The 21,119-nt window shown below is 38.6% G+C and overlaps 1 protein-coding gene across 4 annotated transcripts; it reads left to right on the forward strand.

Moving 5' to 3' along the window:
• INTS10 (integrator complex subunit 10) lies at positions 1 to 21,082 on the forward strand. Of its 4 annotated transcripts, none has more exons than XM_021532625.3 (18): positions 1 to 160; positions 1,036 to 1,103; positions 1,803 to 1,906; positions 2,861 to 3,000; positions 3,498 to 3,579; positions 3,872 to 4,012; positions 4,418 to 4,589; positions 5,037 to 5,206; positions 8,755 to 8,888; positions 9,611 to 9,767; positions 10,415 to 10,497; positions 11,355 to 11,507; positions 12,629 to 12,737; positions 13,105 to 13,184; positions 13,638 to 13,800; positions 14,830 to 14,923; positions 18,764 to 18,841; positions 20,739 to 21,082. In XM_021532625.3, exons 1-18 carry the CDS (start codon positions 32 to 34, stop codon positions 20,893 to 20,895), a joined length of 2,214 nt encoding a protein of 737 aa, XP_021388300.3. In that variant the 5' UTR covers positions 1 to 31; the 3' UTR covers positions 20,896 to 21,082. The 4 variants fall into 4 exon arrangements, with proteins under 4 accessions (XP_021388300.3, XP_021388301.1, XP_021388302.1 ...); XM_021532626.2 differs by having other exon boundaries at positions 9,614 to 9,767; XM_021532627.3 differs by lacking the exon at positions 18,764 to 18,841.
• Positions 21,083 to 21,119: the final 37 nt, after the last annotated feature.

The following is a 21,119-nucleotide window of genomic DNA, read 5'->3' on the forward strand; positions in this document are numbered from 1 at the left end:
CCGGCGGCCGGGGCGGAGCGCCGGGTGCAAGATGTCGGCGCAGGGGGACTGTGAGTTCCTGGTGAAGCGGGCCCGGGAGCTGGTGCCGGGGGACTTGTGGGCGGCCAAGGCCTGGCTCATCACGGCGCGGAGCCTCTACCCCGCCGACTTCAACATCCAAGTGAGCGCCGCCGCTGCCGCACTCGCTCGGTACCGGGGCCCCGCGCGGCCTCTCTGCGGCCGGTTGTGATTGACAGGCAGCTCGGCCAATGGGAGCGGGGAGGGGCGGGGCCGCCGGGTGCCGCGGTGGTGCGCGGTTAAAAAGCAAAAGAAAATCCTTTGCTGCTGCTGCTGGTTAAAGTGCCTCTCCTCATTGGGGTTTTTGCGGCAGCCCGGGGCTTTGCATTGCATTTGACCGGGTTCAAGTCCTGGGCAAAGAGATCTTTGAATTCCAAGTTTTTAGTTCGTGCAGAAATTAAGGTAGCATATTCACAGAGCCATGGAACGTTCAGGGCTGGTTTAAAGATCATCTAATCCAACCCCGCTTCCGTGGGAAGGGACACCTACCACTAGACTGGGTTGCTCCAAGCTCCATCCAACCTGGGCTTGAACACTTCCAGAGATGGGGCACACATGGCTTCTCTGGACAGCCTGTTCCTGTGTCTCACCGCTCTCACCCTAGAGAATTTCTTCATGATATATTATCTAAGTTCCCTCTCTCAGTTTGTACCCATTACTGCAGTTGATGTCACTTGTCCTACCACTTCTTGATGAAGAGTCCTTCTCTGACTTCTCTGTTGGCCTTCTTTAGATACTAGAAGATCGTTAGTGTTAATAATACAAAATACATTGTCAAGCAGAATTTTATGCTTAAATTAATGTGTGATTAAATATTCTAAATGCACCTTCTAATTTCTCCAGCAAATGTTGCAGTCCTTTAATTTTCTTTTATGCAGACTGCTGTGGCAAATTGAGGGCAGTTTTTTAGAGTGGAGGGACTAATGTGATTGATAAATGTATTTGGGAAAGCTGATGTTCTGTTCTTGCATCCTGCAGTATGAGATGTACACTATCGAGAGGAATGCTGAAAGGACAGCATCTGCAGGCAGGCTGCTCTACGATATGTAAGTAATCAGAGCTGGAACTATACCTTTATTCCAGGCGCTCCATTCATGGAATCAATTTGGGAAAGACCTCTGTGGTGATTGAGTCCAGACTATGGCTAAACACCACCTTGTCAACCAGACCATGGCAGCAGGTGCCACATCCAGTCTTTCCTTAAGCACCTTGGGGAGGATGACTCCCCCCCCCCTCCCTGGGCAGCCCACTCCATTCTAATTACCCTTTCTGTGAAGAAATTCCTGCTAATGTCTAACCTAAACCTTCCCTGGTGCATCTTAAGACTGTGTCCTCTTGTCCTGTCACTGGTTGCTTTGGAGAAGAGACTGACCCCCACCTGTCTACACCTCCTTTCAGGGACTTGTAGAGAGTGATAATGTCACTCTTGTGACTTCTTTTCTCCAGGCTAAACAAACGCAGCTCCCTCAGCCACTCCTCACAGGACTTGTGCTCCAGACCCTTCACCAGCTGCACTGCCCTTCTGTGGACAGAAAAATGTCAGGATTTCCAAAAATATAAACTTAGAGTTTTTTAAAGTCTGTGTGGATAAATTAAGCACAAAAGGTCTAATTAATTTACAATAAATTGTAAAAAGGAAGGTTTCATTTTCAATTTTGCCCAAACACATACTTTTATGAGAAGGTTTTGTCTTTGAGACAGATTTTGAGATCATTGTACATTCCTTACCTTAAACTTTGTTACAGGTTTGTGAATTTTCCAGACCAACCTGCTGTGTGGAGGGAGATCAGCGTTATTACATCAGCATTAAGGAATGACTCCCAGGACAAGCAGACACAGTTTTTAAGAGGTAAGGATTCTATCTTGAAGTAATCGAAGGATAACCCTCTGATTATTTATCTAGTTTAGCAAGTAAATGTCAGGTTTTCTAACTTTGCCTGTGGACTGCAGGGCTTGTTTTTTTCCCCTCAGTTCAGTTGTACAGACTTCATTTGGTGTGTTAGGCTTAGGAAAACAAAGGGACATGACAAGCTGATTCTCATTGCTTTGTCTCTGATATGGGTAGGCTTACTCTGCCAAAACAAGAAGCACATAGAAGAGCAATTGAATAAGAAATAAGTGTAATGGGACTTAAAAATCATTGTCCCACAGATTGCAGAGAACAGTGTACGATTGTGAAAATGGGCTGAATTCTTGTTGATGTAGTGAGGGATATAAAAATGAATAGTGTTCAGAAGGGCTTGGCTGCTGGCAACCACAGGCAGTTTTGAAAACAGGATTTACACCTGACAAACTATAATCTGCTGTTTGAATACATGCTCCAGAAGCTCTAAGAATATTCCAGTTAAGAAAACATTTGATTTTTCATGGGGTGTATTTATTTTTTAGAGTGAAAACATAAAACATACAGGGAGAATATGTGAGTTTCTTTTTAGTGTCTCACTGGATGTTTAAATTGAAAAAAACCTACATTTTAGTAATGAAAGTATTAATTGTAGAAATAGAATGTAAGTAAAAAAATAAATTAACAATTTTGAGAAATCATATTGAAATGTCAAATACAGAAGTATTAGGATTTTGAATATTCTACTTATTAGCAGTCTTACTTGTCAAGTTCCTTACACTGAAATAAACACTATTACAGAGAAATATTTATTTGGTTTTCTCTTTTTTCAGGTATGTGTATTAAAAAGGAAATACCTTTTTGTTCAGCATAGCAAGGGTGATGTTGATGGTCTTTTATGCTTTGTCAGTCATCTTTACAATTCAGACACAACAAGTTAAATGTTTTCTTTTTTTTAAGGATTATTTGAGACCCTTCCTGGTCGGGTCCAGTGTGAAATGCTCCTGAAGGCAACAGAGCAGTGCTTTAACACATTAGAAAGGGCAGAAATGCTCCTTCTACTTCTGCGGCGTTTCCCAGAGACTGTGGTGCAACATGGGGTAAGAGGAGGGAAACTCACAGTAATTATTCAGGATATTGGCACTTAATTTTTTGAGTTTCTGCTGAAATGTATTTCCTTTGCCTTAATGAGAAGGTGAGTCTTTTTATTCATGTTTAATTGCAGCTAGTAGTTCAGAGTGCTGAATCTCGAGCTTACTACCAGGAAGGGATTGGGCAGAATACACATGGAAGCAAATAAAACAATAGTTTGTTTTGTAAATGAAAGAGTATCAGTCATATATCACTTTCACCTGTCTGTGCATGTCTTTACTGAAACAGTTTCATGCACAGTTTTTCCATTGGTCCTGTTTTGCTATCTTCTGACATTGCTTTTCACCTGCTGTTGAGTGTGGATAGTTTAACTGTATGTTTGGAGACTTGCACATGCTGTTGCCATAGAATTGTAACTGAATTACTGTTCAACCCCATTGAATTTAGTTAAAAAAGTTTCTAAAACCATTGGTCCAGTGTTTGATTGTCACCTCTGCTCACACAGGTAGGCCTTGGAGAAACATTATTAGATGCTGAAAGTATTGAAGACCAAGAATCTCCAGTGAATTGTTTTAGAAAATTATTTGGTAAGAAAATACTAATGTTCTTGTTTTCCTATGCAATGTTCTGAGGTCAGTAAATTTCTTTTATGATACTGGGATTAGAAAACTGCTTTAGTCAGAAGAGGCTTAGGCCATGTTAATCCAGGCTGGCCATATGGTACAAATTGGTCCTAGGGCCATTCATGTGAGGTTCTTTCTGGTGTATGGTCACTCAGAAATGAAGGCTCCCATTGCTGATTGAGAAACATTACGTAGGAAAAATAGAACAAAAAATCCCGCAAACCTAAAGGATTTTTCTGTATACTTTCTGTTTTAGTTTGTGATGTTCTTCCTCTGATAATTAACAACCCTGATGTACGACTTCCTGCCAGTTTGTTATATAAATATCTGAATAAAGCAGCAGAATTTTATATTAACTACGTAACTAGATCTACACAGACAGAAAGTCAATATCAAGGTAAGAATATCTTTACAAAATCAAGTTTTCTTAGAATGTCTCTTAATATCACTGATGTCCATAAATAAAAAATGCATTATTTTTATGTAATGTATCCCACAGACAACATTTAGTAGTATTTAGTGTTTCCTAGTTCTTTGATTCCAAAATACCAAAATGGTGCTTCAACTACTTAGTCATGATGCTTCAGCATATGAGAGGTGGGACAAAATGTCCAAAATGTCCTTATCCAGCCTATCAGCTCTCTTGTACAAAGAGGCAGAAATGCCTGCTGCTCCCTATTAGCCTTCTGTGTAAAGAACGGTTATCCTGAAAGCACAAACAGAATTTTTACATGTCTTCTTGAAAATGAATTAATTTGTTTGATTTCTTTATGAAGAGAAAAATGTGCTGGTGGTTTTCTAGGTTCACAAGATTCCTCTGATATTATGTCTCCGAGCAAGCGCAGCTCTCAGAAATATGTAATAGATGGTCTCACAGAGAAATCATCCCAGATTACAGATCCTTGGGAGAGGCTGTTTAAAATATTGTCCGTGGTGGGAATGAGATGTGAGTGGCAAATGGATAAGGGAAGAAGGTAAGAAAGCTCTACTTTGCTGGGTATTTCCCCTCATGGAGAATTTGGCTTTTTGATTCTTAGTAAGAACAATTCCCACTGAAGAGCAAGTTTAACACAAGAAGTGTAAGTTCACAGCAGCTTTTCTTTCAAGACTGTACAATGTAAAGCAAAAATGGTGCTCTGGAGATCACTTTCAAATTAGTCTCTAAAATCAACTTTTGATCATGAAATAGTGCATAAGCACTCTAGTGCTGTGGGGTAACCTTCTCTATGTGCCACAGTAAAGAGAAACATGGTAAATGTTTTGTGAAATTTCACTAGCATGTATTTCCAGCCTCCACTGACTTGATGCTGGGGGATATCCTCAGCAGAAACATTGAGATTTTCATATTCATTATATATTCTTTTCTTTAGTTGCAGACTCCCTTTAACTTCCTGAATTCTTGCTATCTCTCTTCTCCTCAGAAGTTACGGTGACATTCTGCATCGAATGAAAGATCTCTGCAGATACATCAGTAACTTTGATAGTGAAGCCCACATTAAATACAAGAATCAAGTTGTGTATTCCACAATGTTGGTCTTCTTCAAAAATGCTTTTCAGTATGTCAGCAACATCCAGCCATCACTCTTTCAAGGTTAGTTTTCTTTGTTTCAACTTCTGTAATGAGCCCTTCATGATTTCATTGCTAATATTATGAAGATATTTTCTTATTAGTCTTTTGAACATGTCATCTCACAAAGCAACATTTACATGTTGTTATAACTTGTTATAATTCTCCCAAGCCATTAATCTTACCAACAGTCGTTCATAACAAATGTGTATTCGACAGACCAAAGATCAATCTAGCTTAACATTTCAGCCTTGGCCAGTAGTAGTTGGTTGTCTAGCAAGGAGAAAAGTAACATACCAGATGTTATAGGAAACATCCTTAGGGTTAATTCCTACTCTTCCATGAGCATCATGTTTGTTTCATTTCTCCTCTGATTTTGTTTCTTCAAAGCTGACATTTTCCTGCTTTCCTTCAGTCAAAATAAGTGAAGATAGCGTTGTATTGGGAACACACAAACTTGTAATTAAGCAAATAAAAGCTGAATAGGGAAAGCTTTCCTGACATTCATAAGCTTCCAACTTGTCTTTCTTTATATAGCTTAAGCATAATCTTTGAGGAATGTTTTGCATATGACTCCTAATTTGTAATTATTTGGTAAATGGAATGTTTAACATATGTATGTTACCTGTGCGTTTTCCTACCCACTTGCATCTGCATTGAGGACATACTAGATTGCTTGGAGCACCTTGGATTGCTTTTTTTGGGATTGATTGGACTTTCCAGGGGTGACCCAGAAGCTGAGGAAAGTTTTTTTAAGCTCCATTTTGTTTTAGAACTTACTGAAGTAAACAGCATCACAAAGAGGAAATTTCAGCTCTTAATGATGTGATAGAAAATTCCTTGCAACAATAAAACAATTGTCACCATAGGTAATTAGTACTTATTAATACTACAATTATTGGTTCATGTTAAAATTACAGTTTTAATTCTGTGTGTTGTGAACATAAGTTTCATTACATTTTTCTGTATGGAGCAAATGGTCATTTGAGTAAGGAAGTAGTCAGTACGAATGATGGGTTTGGTTGATGATTACAGTGTGTTGGGTGATCAGTTGATCAGTGTCAGTAGATAGCTAAGCTCAGAGGACAAATGACTTGGTCACTGGTATGCAAAGAACATAGAGTCACTTTAACAAGTACAGGAACTAATTAACTAATGGATTGAGTTTTTTGTTCTGTCCAGAAGAAAGAAGGGTTATGCTGGGCAGGAGGATATTTCAGGTGTGCATGTAGTTTTAGCTGCTCGCTTCCAAGTTAAAGAAGAAAGGAAGTAAAGAACTAGTGAAAATGTTGTTTTTTAAGTTGTACAATTGAGTATTTCAAAGCTAACATTTTCTGACTGAACCACCAGAAAAAGAATGTAGACTGAGATCAGAGAGTGCAGTTCCTTTGGTGCAACTTTTCTGATACCCTCTGTCATTTTCTGATACCAGGAGCTTATTTCCAAGACATCTGTTACTCATTTCTGCTTTAGCATTGAAATCCAGTGGTATTCAGTGCCTTTCATATCTTTTCTGTCATTACAGTTTTTCCTCCTTCTCTCTGGAGGTCTTACTGTAGAAATGTAGAATCCTACATATTTTGGAACCATGGTTGTAGAGAAAAACGCTGTCTCCTCATCTGTGAGGATTAGATCTGTGACTCTTATGTGCATGGATTTGCAAGAGGCCTCTTGAGGGAAAACTTTTCAGTGCATTTCTCTTACATAATTTGTATCTACTTTGCTGGAGACTCGAGAAATGAATGAGGCAATTCACACCTCTCATAACTTTGAGGCTGCCTCCAGGCTTGGCAGGAGTTGCTGTTTGGGCTTATGCTTTTTGGGGTTTATTTATAACACTCTCTGCTAGAAAACAATTAAAAACTCTGTAAGCTTTGATTCTAGAGCTCAGACAGAAGAATACAACACTACTCTTTGTATGTCTGTGTAAATTTCGGTATGGTAAGAGGTCTGCAGCCCCAGTCAAGTGTGACAGTGGATTTTCTTTTGTTTTAGGACTGGAGGTTTTGGAATAAAGACTGCAGTGCACTTCTGGTGCTGGGAGGAGAACACTTGTTTGGAAAGCAAAGCACTTAGCTGGCATTAATTTCAGTCAGTATGAGTAAAAGAAAAACCCAATTTTTTTTCTTCTTAGATATTAGAACTAGATAGCTTTTGAGGTTCTAGTGGTGAAACTCTTCCAGCATCCCAGTTGTGGTACTTTGCATCCATGAGAAACAGATATGAATCTTCTGCATTATGTCTTAGCTCTATTTTCAGTTTTCGCACATGAGATTCTGACATAGTGGAATACATGATGGTACAGGAGAGGTGATTGCAATATGCTGTAGGTGCAATTTCAGTGGTGGTATTTATCAACCTGGTTATTCTGGTTGTATTTATTGTATTTGTTATTTACTGTATTTGTTAGGTAGAGCAAATTGGTTGTTTCTTCTGACAGGAGCTTCTGTTGTAGTGAACTCCTTGCACATCACTTTTGACTAGATAGGAAAAGCTTAATAGAAGTTTTTTTTTCTGTCAAGAGATGAAATGAATCATCTCCTAAACTCCCAGATTAGTTCTTTGCAGTTATGAATGAGACCTTAGCTTCATATATTTCTGCAAATAGAAGAAATGCACAAACTGAAAATACTTGTTTGCAGTACTGTCTTACCTGACAGAGATTTCAGAAGAACACAGATTAAAGGATTCCTTTTCCCTTTATATTTCTCTTTTACTGAGCTTTGCACATCTATATGCAGCTTGATTTTGCAGAGGAAAAAAATGGTTTTGGAAGGAAAACTTGTCTCACTAGGGATCACATATCAATGTTGTTTGAGATTAAGAAGTATTGTTCCTATTTTATGTCTAATGAAACTTAAGCACTGGAGTGTGAAATAATAGGTACCAGATCCCGCTGAATATTCTGTGACAACAGTGAAAGTAGAAATTGTTTTCTGTGTTTCAAAATGAGGCTTTTCTATTTTTTAGGAGTGAAGATGAGCTCTGGCAGTCAACTAAAGGTTTAATTCTGTTTACTAAAATCGGTGGGGGCAAAGCTGACACTGGGTGATCCTACTGGGGAAATCTTGTCATAAAATACACAAACTTCTTTGTGGGGTCTGTGCCTGTCAGCATATTGCTTTGGTTTCTCATGAGAAATATTTTGAGAGTATTGTTGTGCTTTGCCATATTTGTGGCTGTTAGCTTCAGAGTCATTTGTGCTTTAGAGTTCATCTTTTGAATAATTGTACTTATTTAAACCAAATAATGCTCGATCAGAGAACACCTGCTACCTGAGTATATCTTGTGACTGCTCCAGAAGAAAGGGATTCAGAAATACTCTGAAGCTCTCAATCAGACTCTGATGATGTCTGGTAAATGCACTCTGACCTTCACTATATGGATGTGTGGAGGAAACCTTAGCTTTACCAACATAGTTTAAGCAAATTAAGACTTAATTTAGGATTGTTTTCTGTAGCTTTATAGTAATTACTTGTGAAGGAAAAAAAAAAAACAACCAGCTTGCTGTAGCCATAAGACCGTTCAGATCAGTTTAGGGCAACTGTGAATTAATTTATCTTTAAATCCAGGTCCAAATGCTCCAAACCAAACTCCACTGGTTCTTCTCGAGGATGTACCCAACATCTATGGTGATACAGATATCGATCGTAACAAACACATACACAAAAAGAGGAAACTTGCTGAAGGAAGAGAAAAAACAATGGTAATTTTGTAAACTTTTAAATTCATAACAAGAATAGCATTGCTACTGGGATTTAGACAACAGTGGTTTTGACATAGATGTAAAAGACATATTTTTAGAGCTACCATGAATTATCTGTTTATGACCACAATTTTCAAGCATTTTTTCCTAAGACCAGCAAGAATGAAACCAGTTTTGCAGCAGTTGCTGTAGACAGATGTACTGCTGTGAATGCTTTAACATGAAGGAGCTCAGCAGAGGTTCTTAGAAAGGTACCTATAGCAGTCAGATATTCTACAAGTAAACTTCCAAAGTAATTGATTTTTCATGACAGTATATCTACTGCTTTAATGATAGAAAATCACTACCTTATAGAATTTCTCTCCTATAAAGAGAACACAAGGATTTCCTTTGCTTTCTGCCACTGTAGGCTTAAATTGAGTTATAAAGTGTGAAGTGTGTATGTACTTCAACAGATAATCTGGCTGAAGCTTGGTGGTATGCCATGTTTAACAGAATAAGTTGATTTGGGATACTGATCATCACACTGTGCCACTGAGTTCTTGGTAGCAAAGCAGATGGATCTAACCTTAATACAAGCTAAGTGAAAAATCACTTAAAGCCACTTAAACTAGGACCGTGGTACCTCTATACATAATTGTTTTCTTGTGTTCAGTGGAACTGCTATGACTTTAGAGTCCTCTGAAGTTAAGTTCATCTTTGTGTTTATACTAACTTCTAAGCAGAGCTCAGATGACGAGGATCCTTCTGGGAAGGCAAGAAGTCGCCATATTACAGTAAATAAGGCTGATCTTGCAAACTCCATTGAAGTATTAGAGAGTTTCAAACTGGCAAGAGAGAGCTGGGAGCTGCTTTATTCTCTGGAATCACTTGACAAAGGTAAGGTAACTGCATTTAGAACTGCATTTAAAACAAAATAATTGCATCTTTATTGCTCTGCTTAGAAATCACTTCTTTATTGTTAAAATTGAATTTCTGCCATTATGAATCCTTAAAATTGAAATGGCTTTGGGTCCTGAGTACTTCTGATAGAAGTTCCAGTAAGAATCTTTATCAGTTGTTGCTTTTCTGAATATTTTGTTCTTGTATTGCATTTCATTCTTGATGCATCTTTGCTTATTCACCCCTACTTCTCTTGGAGCAGTTGGTCAGTAGTAGGGCTGATAGTGCTCAGTGAGGATGTGCTGCTAATGGCTGCTTTAGTTCATGATTAAGAACATGTGTTTTTACTGTGTCTCCCTTTCTGAGAATAATGGGTGTGATAATTTTGAAAAAAAATTATCTTCTAAAAAGCAGGTGAACAGGACCACCAGCTGCTTTTAGGTTTGTTGGACACATGAAGAGAAGTGTAATCAAAAAATGTGTATAGAAAGAGAGTATCCTATGTGTGAAGGATTTAATCCTTTTATTGTTTTGGTATCATTTTTTCCGTTCTTAAATTCAGCTTATATATATATTATTGATGTTTAACCCAAAGCTGTGAAATGTTTCTCCTTTGCTTTTTCTTCTCTAATCATGTAACACAGAGTTCACCAGAATTTGTTTGTCATGGAAGACAGAAACTTGGCTTTGGTTAAGAATCTTTCTTACGGACATGATCATCTACCAGGTAAAAAAAAACTATTGTATAAACTAGGAAAAACACCACCATTATGTTATATTTCCTTCTAGTGAATAGCAAGTTACTTCTTTCTTGTAAATAGTAATTCTCATTAGCCAGCTTGACTGCTTATAGTATCTACTGGTTTTATGCCTTTATCCCTTTCCGGGGATAGAACTTCACTGTTTGTACCACAAGCTTGGTGCCCTGCTTTGAATGGTTCTGTCCCAGTAGCTGTTGAGTCCAGCTAATTTTGGCATGTGTAAAAACATCTATATTGGTGTTTTGACAGTGTATGTATACATAGTGTTGTGAAAGATAAATGCATTTTATTAGTCTATGAGTGCATTATATTGGAACACAATCAAGAGAGAAGAATTTTCAAACAGTGAAAGGTTTTAACATATGTCAGTTAACATCTGTACTTCTCCACAAAAATTAGGCTGGCTATGCTCATTCCAATACCATCTACAGAAGAAAGCTTGTTCTTTATTTTTTCTTTGTGAGTCTTTTATTTTTGCTCTACTTGTGCCTGAACAAGGGCTACTTCAAACTTTTATAGTCTATATAAAGTAATGATTAATTCAAGAATATAATTATTTGATTCAGTCACAAATATGATTTTGTTAACTGGCTTTTTCAAGCAGAGTTTTGTTTGTCTTCTGACTGCCTTGTAAATGATTGACCCACACACAGTCTTGTACACAACTCATCAATGGAGATTATTAGTTTAGGTTAAAAATTTGAAGGCTTGTTACTTGGACACAGTCCATTTTGAAAGCTTCCTGTATGAGAATTTTTACTCTCTCTCTACCTATTTTATAGAAAAGACCCTAACATGTTGTTTTTATTATTCTTTTTCAAAGGGACAATACAAAAAAGCAATTAGCAGCCTACATCACTTAGCAGCTCTTCAGGGCTCTCATTCTCCCCAGCAAATTACAGGACAAGGATCTTTAGAAAATCAGAGAGCACTAATCCAGTTAGCATCGTGCCACTTTGCCCTTGGAGAATACCGGGTACGTACAGCATTGCACACCCTGGGCCTTCATCAGCTGGCCCTGTGGTTCCCATTTCTCTTTTTCCTTAGAATATTCCTGTGAGCCTGCTTTCAGCAGGATACCAAACATAAGCCAGGGTCTACTGAAAGATCTGTGCTTTACTGGGAGAATTATACTCTGTGCCACATTAACTGACCGTCCATTAGCAGTTCTTTATATATGTGTATAGTCTTTTTGATAGTGAAGATTTGGGAGGTTAGTTAAGATTTTTCATGGCTACATGTGTTTGACTTGTCTGTAAATGTAGGCTTAATTTGAATTCCTTAGCTTTACTGAATTAGTTCCTTAGATTGAGGGGGATTTCTTTTAGATACTGGCTTCATGTGGCAGACGAAATAAAAAGCAAAGGAACTTCTGTGATCATCTTACGATAGAGTTAGTTATTAGCTGATGATATAAGAGACACCAGAACAATATTGTCTGGCCTGACCTCTGAACTTGTTCTAGTTTTACAATAGATATTTTATGTTTTTAGTATTGCAGGAGTGCATGGTGGTCTGAGGTCAGTCAGAGTCAGCACTGACAATAAAGGCTCTGTCTCTTAGGGTCTAACATCATCCTAGTACTGCTGGACAAGTGTTTTTGTTCCTTTCACTGTAATACTTTTTCAGTGGAAGCATGATCATATATTCCCACAAACTCCTTGCTAGGAAATAGCATTGAAAATCCATTGAAATTCTGTCATGCTGTCAGATTGCTATTTTCCTTTCTATTTTTACCATGAACAGAATAAGTTTTACAAAACTATTTTAAGAATTCATTAAAAAACTTAATCCTTCAAAACAAAATAATTTTTGATTGCAGTTATATCGGTCTTACCCTCTTGAAATGAAGAATGTCAATACAATTTTTTCACTATTAAAATGATGTATGTAGGTTCTCAGAGGTTATTTAGTGACAGCTAAATCTTTTTACTTAGCCAGGCTGTACTGTATATTAAGTAAACTCAAGTTCTAGCAAAGAATTTTGTGATTGTTTTGTCCTTCTGTGGTGTCTGAAATTTTTTATCATTATTAACATATATGAATATTTAAGAACTGTAATTTAAATTTAGCATTATCATGTCCCTTCTTTTACAGCAAACGTGTGAAAAAGTGCTTGACCTCATGTGCTGTATTTTACTTCCAATACAAGAAGGAAGTAAAGTACAAGAGGAGCAACCTAAAGTCAAGTCAAAATTCAGGAAAGGTATGGAGTTGCTATTACCCTAAACTCAGTGTTAGCTGAATTTTAGTTAATGTGTTCTGGTTGAGTATATAATTATTCTCATTTTGTAGTATGAAAAGGGAGGAAGTTTTTTATTCCCTGTTGGGTTTGTATTGAGGTTTTCTTGCTTGTACCTTTTAAAGTATATTGGTGGCAAAGTTCTACCAGGAGAAAAGAGAAGTGAAGAAGAAAAATTTAAATGTTTCACTTCACATTCTGCATCAGTCATAATTTACATTTAAAGCTTTCCTCCCTGACTGGGATGTGGTAATTTTGGACTTGTTTTGCTCCATCTCAATTTCTTTCAACCTACCTGTTGTGAGACCCCTAAAGAACTGCTCTGTTGCAGGGTCTGATTTGAAGCTTTGGCCATGTACCAGTAGAGCTATCATGCCTTACTGCCTTCATCTGTTGTTAGCTTGTTTCAAGGTAAGATAGCTCCAAGGTAATTGGAACTTCCTTGTCGTTAAGGCCTAGTTTATGTATCCTGAAACTGCATGGCTGTGTCCCAGGGCTGTGTCTCAGTCCTTCTTACCTAAATGGGTTAGGGGAGGGTCTTCATTTGGAGAGGGGAGTGGAGTTTTGATGGAGGAGGGTTTGTTTTCATTTTTTTTTCTCTATTTGTTTTGGTTTTGAGCAGAGAAGATAGAACAGATCTCAAAATTTTTGTCTCTGTTCAGACTTCTCGTACAGGTCAGTGGAGAGGATTTGGTATTTTAGCTGGAAATTTCCAACCTACTTTAAAAATGTATTTCATTCTGCTTTAATATATACTTTTAAAAAACTTCTGTATTTGCACAGGTCTAGGTGAGATAAATCCTATGTGTTTTTGAAAGCAACATATATTTCCTGATTGTCTGAATGTAATTTTTCTCCCTGAAGCTCAGAGCTTTCACAGACAACAGAGATGATATGGCACTGGGCCACGTAGTTGTTCTGCTTCAGCATGAGTGGCCGAGGGGTGAGAACTTGTTCCTGAAAGCCATCAACAAAATCTGCCAGCAAGGAAACTTCCAGTATGAGAATTTTTTCAACTATGTCACAAGTATCCTTTCTCTAACCAAGAATGTCTTTCACATCTTGTGCTGTGGTGTTGAAAAAGGTGTTAGTTTCCACAGTAGCTCTCTCTCTGAAATATATTCTGTATTAATTTTCATTCCAAGAAAACCTCTTGTAGTAGGCTCAGTACACAATGGACTGTAAATATGCCTCCTGTGCCCTGGCACTTGAGAGTACCCTTAAGTACACTGCCATTGCATTTCCATTCAGGAAAACCACAGGAACTCAGGCTCGTCATGTGAGTGATAGCAATCTTTTCATTAAGAAATACAGGGCATTATGTACAAGGCTGTTAACAAAAAAGATAAGGTGGCACCTGTGCTGCAGAGCTGAATGATTTTGGCTCTTGTTTGTGAAATGCTTTCTGTGGGTAACATGTTTGGGTTGAGTAAGATAATGAGCTATGTCAAAGATCATACAAAGCACATCTGATTTATCTATTCAGATATCTGACATAAATTTTGATCATCATACACACAAACGGACAGTTTCATGTTTAACCTAAATAGACATCCAGCCATGGGCCTCAGGAAGCAAGGGGGGGTCTAACTCCTGTCTGAGACAACTAAATAAACTGTGGTGTTAAAGGAAAGAGCCCACACAAAACAAGCAGCTAAATAAGAGATCAAAATAGAAAACTAAAAAGGGTGATAATGTGCCACCGTGGTGGCACCTGCTTCAGATGTAGCCTCAGTTTGCACTGCTTTCATAATCTGGAGTACAGGAAAAGGAAGTGAAACCCAGGGAATTTTGAGATCAGCCTTCTTTACCTCTGACTACATATGAAGAAAAAAAGAAAGGAAACTAACGGATGTGTTCTTCACTTATAAAAGCCATTTCTCATCCATTTGTGGAGGATTAGGAATACATGCTGTGATCTTCTCTATCACTTTTAATAATGAGGTACTTCAATAGCTTTTCAGTTTGACTCAGCTATGTGGCTTCAGATGTGAGGCATAAGAAAGAATGTTCTCAATCATTGTTTCCCTACTCAAATCTTTAACGTTTTCTTCAGATATTGATATGTTGGAGGAATTTGCTTATTTAAGAACACAGGAAGGAGGGAAAATTCATCTGGAACTGCTGCCAAATCAAGCAATGTTGATCAAGTAAGGATAAAAAAGCATTTACTGTTTTCTTTGGCAAAAAAAAAAGGGAGTATATTCTGGTTGTCTTTGCTTTCATGTTATCTTCTGGATACTTTGTCATGTCTTTGAGCTTAAATTTAAGCAGTTCAAACAAGGCCGTGAGTTTCTTTTTCTGACTCCTGCTGATCTATGTATTCTTTTGGGGGGGCTCTTCAGCTTTAATTCCTGCTTTTACAGGACTTTATTTCTGAGTGTGGCGTTTGCTTTAGAGTGATTGATATTGAAGTGATTAGTTGTGCTCTTTCAAGTAGACACTTGCACTTTGCAGGAATTCTTCAAATAATTAGGCATGAGTGCAAGGTGTTGTTACTAATTTTGCTGAAGAGTAATGCTGAGCAAAAAGCACTATTTTTGCTAATTTTTGCAAGCAAAATCCATGAAAGTCCACTGAATGATGAAAAACTTAAGTAAAAATATAAATTAAATTATATTCCAGCTACACTCCAGTAACCTGCTAGAATCAGCAGGTCATCTTATTCTGCTTAGCTTATTACAAGATGCTGAAGTAAATTAATAATTTGGATTAACTTCCTGGGTGTTCTTACTTGTTCAGTCTTGATTCAAAACAATCTGCTGCAAGGTTTTAGTGGCATAATGTTTTGGAGTATCTTGGTTGTTTATGAGAACTTGTAGTATTTTGCTTCCTAAAAGGGGGATTGCTTAAAGTTTGTTGACTACTTAGGGTCAGTGTATTCTTGCTATTCACTAACCAGAAATGGGCTGAAATTTTCAAAATGGGAGTCTAACATGAGACAACAGGATCCAGATTTTAACAAGTAAATAGATTTTCCAGAGATCTAGGTGATCAACACAAAAATGAGATACTAGGTGTAATTAAAGGAAAAGTAGAAATTCAAATGCTTAATTATGTGACGGAGAATTTTCTCTTTTAAGCTCTAGATTTTCAAACTTTTACCCTTGCCATATCTCACTGCTTGTAACCAGCTGTATGAAAACAAGCTTCAGGACTTGCTGCACCACACAGGGTGTTAAGTAATAAGCTTTGCCAGCAAGAGGGCTTAGCACTGAAGACTCCATCTGGTAACTTTTACCTGTTGTCTCCATTTCATTGCAGTAGTTCAGTGCTGTTTCTCTTGGCTCCGTTTGACTGGCGTGGCCACAGTTACTTTCTGTTCTGACCCCCCCAGTCAGGAAGGAGGTAGGGAGAAGTGTTGCTAGCAGGACAGAATCCCTCTTTGACCTTCTTTTGATCAGTGATGTTTCCTCAATGACGGAAGGGCTTGTAGAAGTCCATTTCTTTGTGCTCACTGGGCCAAAACAGTCAAATATCCTGTCCAGCTGGAAAAGCTGTGCACAGCATCTTTCATGTGGCTGTGTAGGGCTGGAAGCACTTCACCAGAGAGCTGAAGGAAGGGACAGTTGAGGGCATAAGCCACTGGTTGGAGATGATGTCTATTCCCCTGGTACCGCAGGTATTTTTTCAGCTGGGCTGGTGTGAAGCCCAGGGCTGGTGTCACCCACCAGTGTTGACCTGGTTAGCTCACAGCCTCCTCTAGCTGGGGTTTTTGGTAAAGTGTGCCAGTGTAGCCCTGTTTCCTGGGACAATGGTTGGTAGGTTCAGTATCTGCAGACTGCTTACATCTTTCAAAACTATCACCAGTTCTGGTTGGGTGAGCTGCTGCACCATCCTCCCATGAATTAGCAGGGACAGCTCAGATGCTGTTGATTCATGCTGACAAAGACTCTGAGTTCAACACAACAAGCCAAAGATAAAGCAGTTGTTCCTTTGTCTGATCTTTTCTGTGCATAAATGTAGTAATCCTGCATCTTAATGGATGGGAAATGTATTGCAGATACTATGTATCTTTTACAAGGACTGCTTTTTGTTTGATGATTTACAGGGTATTTTCTCCCCAGGTGAATTCCTCATTCTTCTTCCAGTACTTTTTTCTAAGTACTTTATACTTCATAGGAAATTATATTCATTTTTCTGAACTCCGTAAAGCAAACTGCAGTGTGCTTTTACAAAAGATGAAGTAAGATCTTGGTAGTCTGCAGACTTATAATTAGGTTCTGCAAAATATTTCCCTTTGCTTGCATCCACTGTGGTAATGAGACGGTCCATGGTTTTGGTTTTAACTGGTGATACAGCCAGCTCATTCTGTTTGTGGTGGTAACAAGATTTGTTATATGAGCTTTGAATCCAGCACCATTGAGTGCTTTTAAACTCCCTTCTAGAAAAGCCAAGTTTGTTTTCTGATATTCATATCAGTAGGGGCAGTTTAGTTAGTGAGGCTAAAGAGGAGAAGAGCACTATGCATGAAATTGCTGCTTAATATCTTGCTCCTCTTTTTGATAAGTCTTACTCTAATTAATCTCATTGTAGCCTCCCTAATGGCCTAAAACTTGATCCGAAAGCTGTGTCCTTATTTTTACTCATATTCCCATCACATCTCTCCTTGGTGTCAGAAGTGAAACAAAGTATCTTGAAAGTGTAATTTTTACTCTGTGGACATGTGTATGCTTAGTTCTGACTGCAGATCTTGCAAATAGAAGTGAAGACACAATTGCACAGAATTGCTTTTGCAAACATCTGCCACTCTGGGACCAATAACATCTTGCTGGTCCTTTGTATTTTCTGTTTCCCATGTCTGTTTTTGCAAATACTGGACTTACTCATGCCAAGAACTCTCTAAAAATTATCTCATTTGATGGAATAATTGTTTTAGCTATTTTATTTCAGGTTATTGTAGCTGTATTAGATTTTTAAATGTCCCATCTTTGACTTTTATAAGCTTCGTATTTATCAATAAACCATAGATTCTAAGCCAAATGCCCACCTGTGAGATCTGTAGGTAGGCACCTAACTCAGAATTACAGGAATCTAACTGCGAGTTTTGCTTCTCTGCTCCCTTCATAGCATCAGTGGGGGTGCACTCAATACTCAGGTGCCTATTAAGATTTAGGTGACATTATAAGAGACTTAGATTAAGAAGCTAAATCTCTCTCCTATATACCAAATTTCTCCTTTCTCTTCTCCTTAAGTGGGGTATTGCTCTAGACTGAATCTCTAAGGTTCTTGTATCTTGTTCTAGATAGTACATAGAGATAAAAATTTCATTTCCTGAAGAAGACAAACTGTCTTTCAGCTGAGACAGCTTTTGGTGGTTAGTTCCTGTGACCCTGGTCATAAATAGGAGCTTGCTCTGAGCGGGCATTTGTGCTCTGGCATTGTACCATGCTCTAAGAGCTGATTTTATATGCAGTTAGAATTTGTAAAGGTGGAAGAGTCCATCTGTGGGCTAATGAAAAGATACTTGGCCAACCTTTGACAAATACTGCCATGTACTCAACCTGGCCGATACCCGCTGTGCATGCACTCAGCTTGGGCTCAGCAGTCAATCCTTTAGCTCCAAGGTGTGGGCTCTCCCACTTTGCTGACATGCTCTTGCCAGTATTGGAGGGAAGCTGTGGTATCTGCAGTGCTCCTCTGATTAAATCTTTTCTGACTGACATGCTTCCTTGGAAGAGCTGTGACAGTTCATCGTAGTACAACTGTGTATTGGTTTTGCACCTGCTGCTGTCCTTTCTCCTGGTGTAACTGTCCAAAAATATGTGTATATATTTAGACCACAAATGTAGAACAGCCTTGCAGTGAAATCTGGGGATATTTGCATGTTTGATGCTGTTAAGAGTCCTGCACCCCTTTGGCTGCTCGGTGGTCATACTGCTGTGTGAGCTCACCCTAGTTTTGTTACTCCTTTTTTGGAGAGTTGTTTTGCACCAGAGGGGGAGTTGGTGTGTGGGTGTTTGAATGCTGCTATTTGCTGTTTTTTAAAGGACCTCTAGCCCTCCCATGGGGTTACTGCAGCAGGAATTCATACCTGTGCTACAGCCCAGCATACAGACTGCTGACAGGTACCAAGTGGAAAAACCCTGCTCATAGTGTGCTGTGTTTTGTCAACATGTTTTACTGCCCATGGTTTTCAGCAATTTGTTACTCAATATTTATCTTTTTTTTTAATTTCTTCATTTGTGCCTACATTGCCTGGCAAACCATGTTGTTCTATAATGACATTTATTTTTCTTTTTCCCATAAGTTGCCAGTATCTGTGTCCTGTCAATTTAGTAATCACTATTGAATTTAAACAATAATGTAGAAATCCTCAAAAGTTTTACTGTTGTTCCATCATATATTAGCAAGAGCATAACCCTTATTTTCAAGATACTGGTTCCTGGATCCATTTGCAGAAACTTTTCTTCATTTAGTTTGTTCTGAATTCTGTTTTGTGTTTTCCAGCTGTAATAGAACTCTCATCTTCTAAAGTGCTGCTGGCTTGCTCAGTAGCTGTAGGTTGCATATTCTTCTTCAGGCTGTAACTGACCATAGCACTCAGCTGCCAGCAATGCTTAAGACAATAAAGACTGAAAACAGGACTTATCCCATAGCCTCTGAATATTTTCAGTGCAGGTTTGCTTTACTTAGCATAGCTCACCAAGAAATTGCCCAGTAGGCTTTGCCTTTTTCATGTGTTGCAAAGGTCTCTACTGTTTGGCAGAGAAGTCTCTTGTCAAATGCTGGACTTCTTTATTTACACAAAAGTTGTGTGGTATTGTTGGTGAATGTAATTCTGAGATGTTTCCCTTCCTTGTTCCCAGCATCTCTGGATGGGCACAGATGCCCTCACCCTTTATTTTTTATTTTCTTTCTGTCTTTCAGTGGGCTTGCTGGGTTCAGACCAGCTCTTCCCTTCTTACCCATGACTCAGGACTCATCTCAGCATTAGCATTATGCTTTTCTCTCTAAATTAATTTATGCTGGTTCCTTCAGTCGTGTTAAGGTTCTCGTTTCAGGGCATGTCTTTTTCTCTCCTTCCCAAGCAGGGCTTGCAGGTAGCTGTTACAAAGTCTTGATCTTACTTACCCAATTCTGGACCAGTGCAAGTAAAGTGCTTTGGTGCTGCAGAACATTGTTTTAAGGACAAGATTTAGGTGTTGAGGCCAGTGTAAGGACAAAGAACTGTTCATAAAAATGTCCTTTAACAGGCCAATATCCCATAAGTTTCCCCCAGCCAGCACTGCTTTACCTTGCTCAGTAGCTGGACCTTTGTTCTGTTTCAAAATAAGTCCTGAACTTGTGCTCAGAATAAATGTAACCCCTTGCCTGATGTCTAGTATCTTTATAAGAGCTGGCTTCTGCTGATGCAGCCTGGCTTGATTTGGGTTTTGTGCTCACTGTGCCCTCCACTAGTCACAGCATTATCAGTGTGATTATAAAGCATTATAAAGCTCCTTCCTGCACTTTGATATTGGTAGAAGATGCCCTCTGCTCTTTATGGTGGCACCTGTGCTCCACCTTGAACTTGAAAGCAAGTTCACCTTTTATCTTTTCACTCTTCTTTCAACCCCAACCATATATAGAGGTGATTACAGGGAAGAAGTGGCCTGGGCAGCAAAAGCAGAGAGGGAAAAAAAAAATCCTTTCCCTAAGCAAAGAGAACTCTCTGCTTACTGGGTTAAGAGAATGGATTTTCCTGTTATTCAGAAGATTGACATTATTTCCCCCTTCAGCAGTCACAGTCAAAGCAGTGAGAACATATATTTTTTTGCAGCTTCTAACTGTTGAAAGACTTGTAACCTATTAAACATGATTTTTAAAAAATAGCATAGCACAGGTTCTTTGACTCTCATTAAATAAACTCAGATATGGACCATAAATATATAGTAAGTGGCACACAGTACCTTTTAAAAGACTGTCGTTCACAAGATAATCATGATTTGATTTTGTCTGTCTCTCTCTCCTTCATGGCTTAAGGCACCACACAGTTACCCGGGGTATAACTAAAGGAGTGAAGGAAGATTTCCGCCTGGCCATGGAGCGCCAGGTCTCACGCTGTGGGGAAAATCTCATGGTGGTCTTGCATAGGTTCTGCATTAATGAGAAAATACTGCTGCTGCAGACTCTTGCTTGAATGGACTGGATCCTGATGCAGTGTCTTTTATGGAGAGAAGGGAAGGCTCTTGGCATGAACAAGCAGCATAGCAGTGGAAAGTCTCTTGTTCAGAGGGTCAAGAAGTTCCCTGTAAGTTACAGGTTCTGCATTGCTTGATATCTTATGTGAGTAGATCAAACTTTATAAATAAAATGTTGTTTAAGAAGTTTTTGTAATATTCTATTTGTTTTTGGGTTTTTTTT

Source organism: Lonchura striata, chromosome 4 (assembly GCF_046129695.1).
Source record: "Lonchura striata isolate bLonStr1 chromosome 4, bLonStr1.mat, whole genome shotgun sequence".
Lineage (NCBI taxonomy): Eukaryota > Metazoa > Chordata > Aves > Passeriformes > Estrildidae > Lonchura > Lonchura striata.

Coding starts and splice junctions, on each gene's coding strand:
- INTS10 (XM_021532625.3), top strand. CDS start 32: ATGTCGGCGCAGGGGGACTGTGAGTTCCTGGTGAAGCGGGCCCGGGAG. Junction 1,104..1,802: donor GGCAGGCTGCTCTACGATAT/GTAAGTAATCAG, acceptor ACTTTGTTACAG/GTTTGTGAATTTTCCAGACC. Junction 12,738..13,104: donor CAAGTCAAAATTCAGGAAAG/GTATGGAGTTGC, acceptor GCTCTGTTGCAG/GGTCTGATTTGAAGCTTTGG.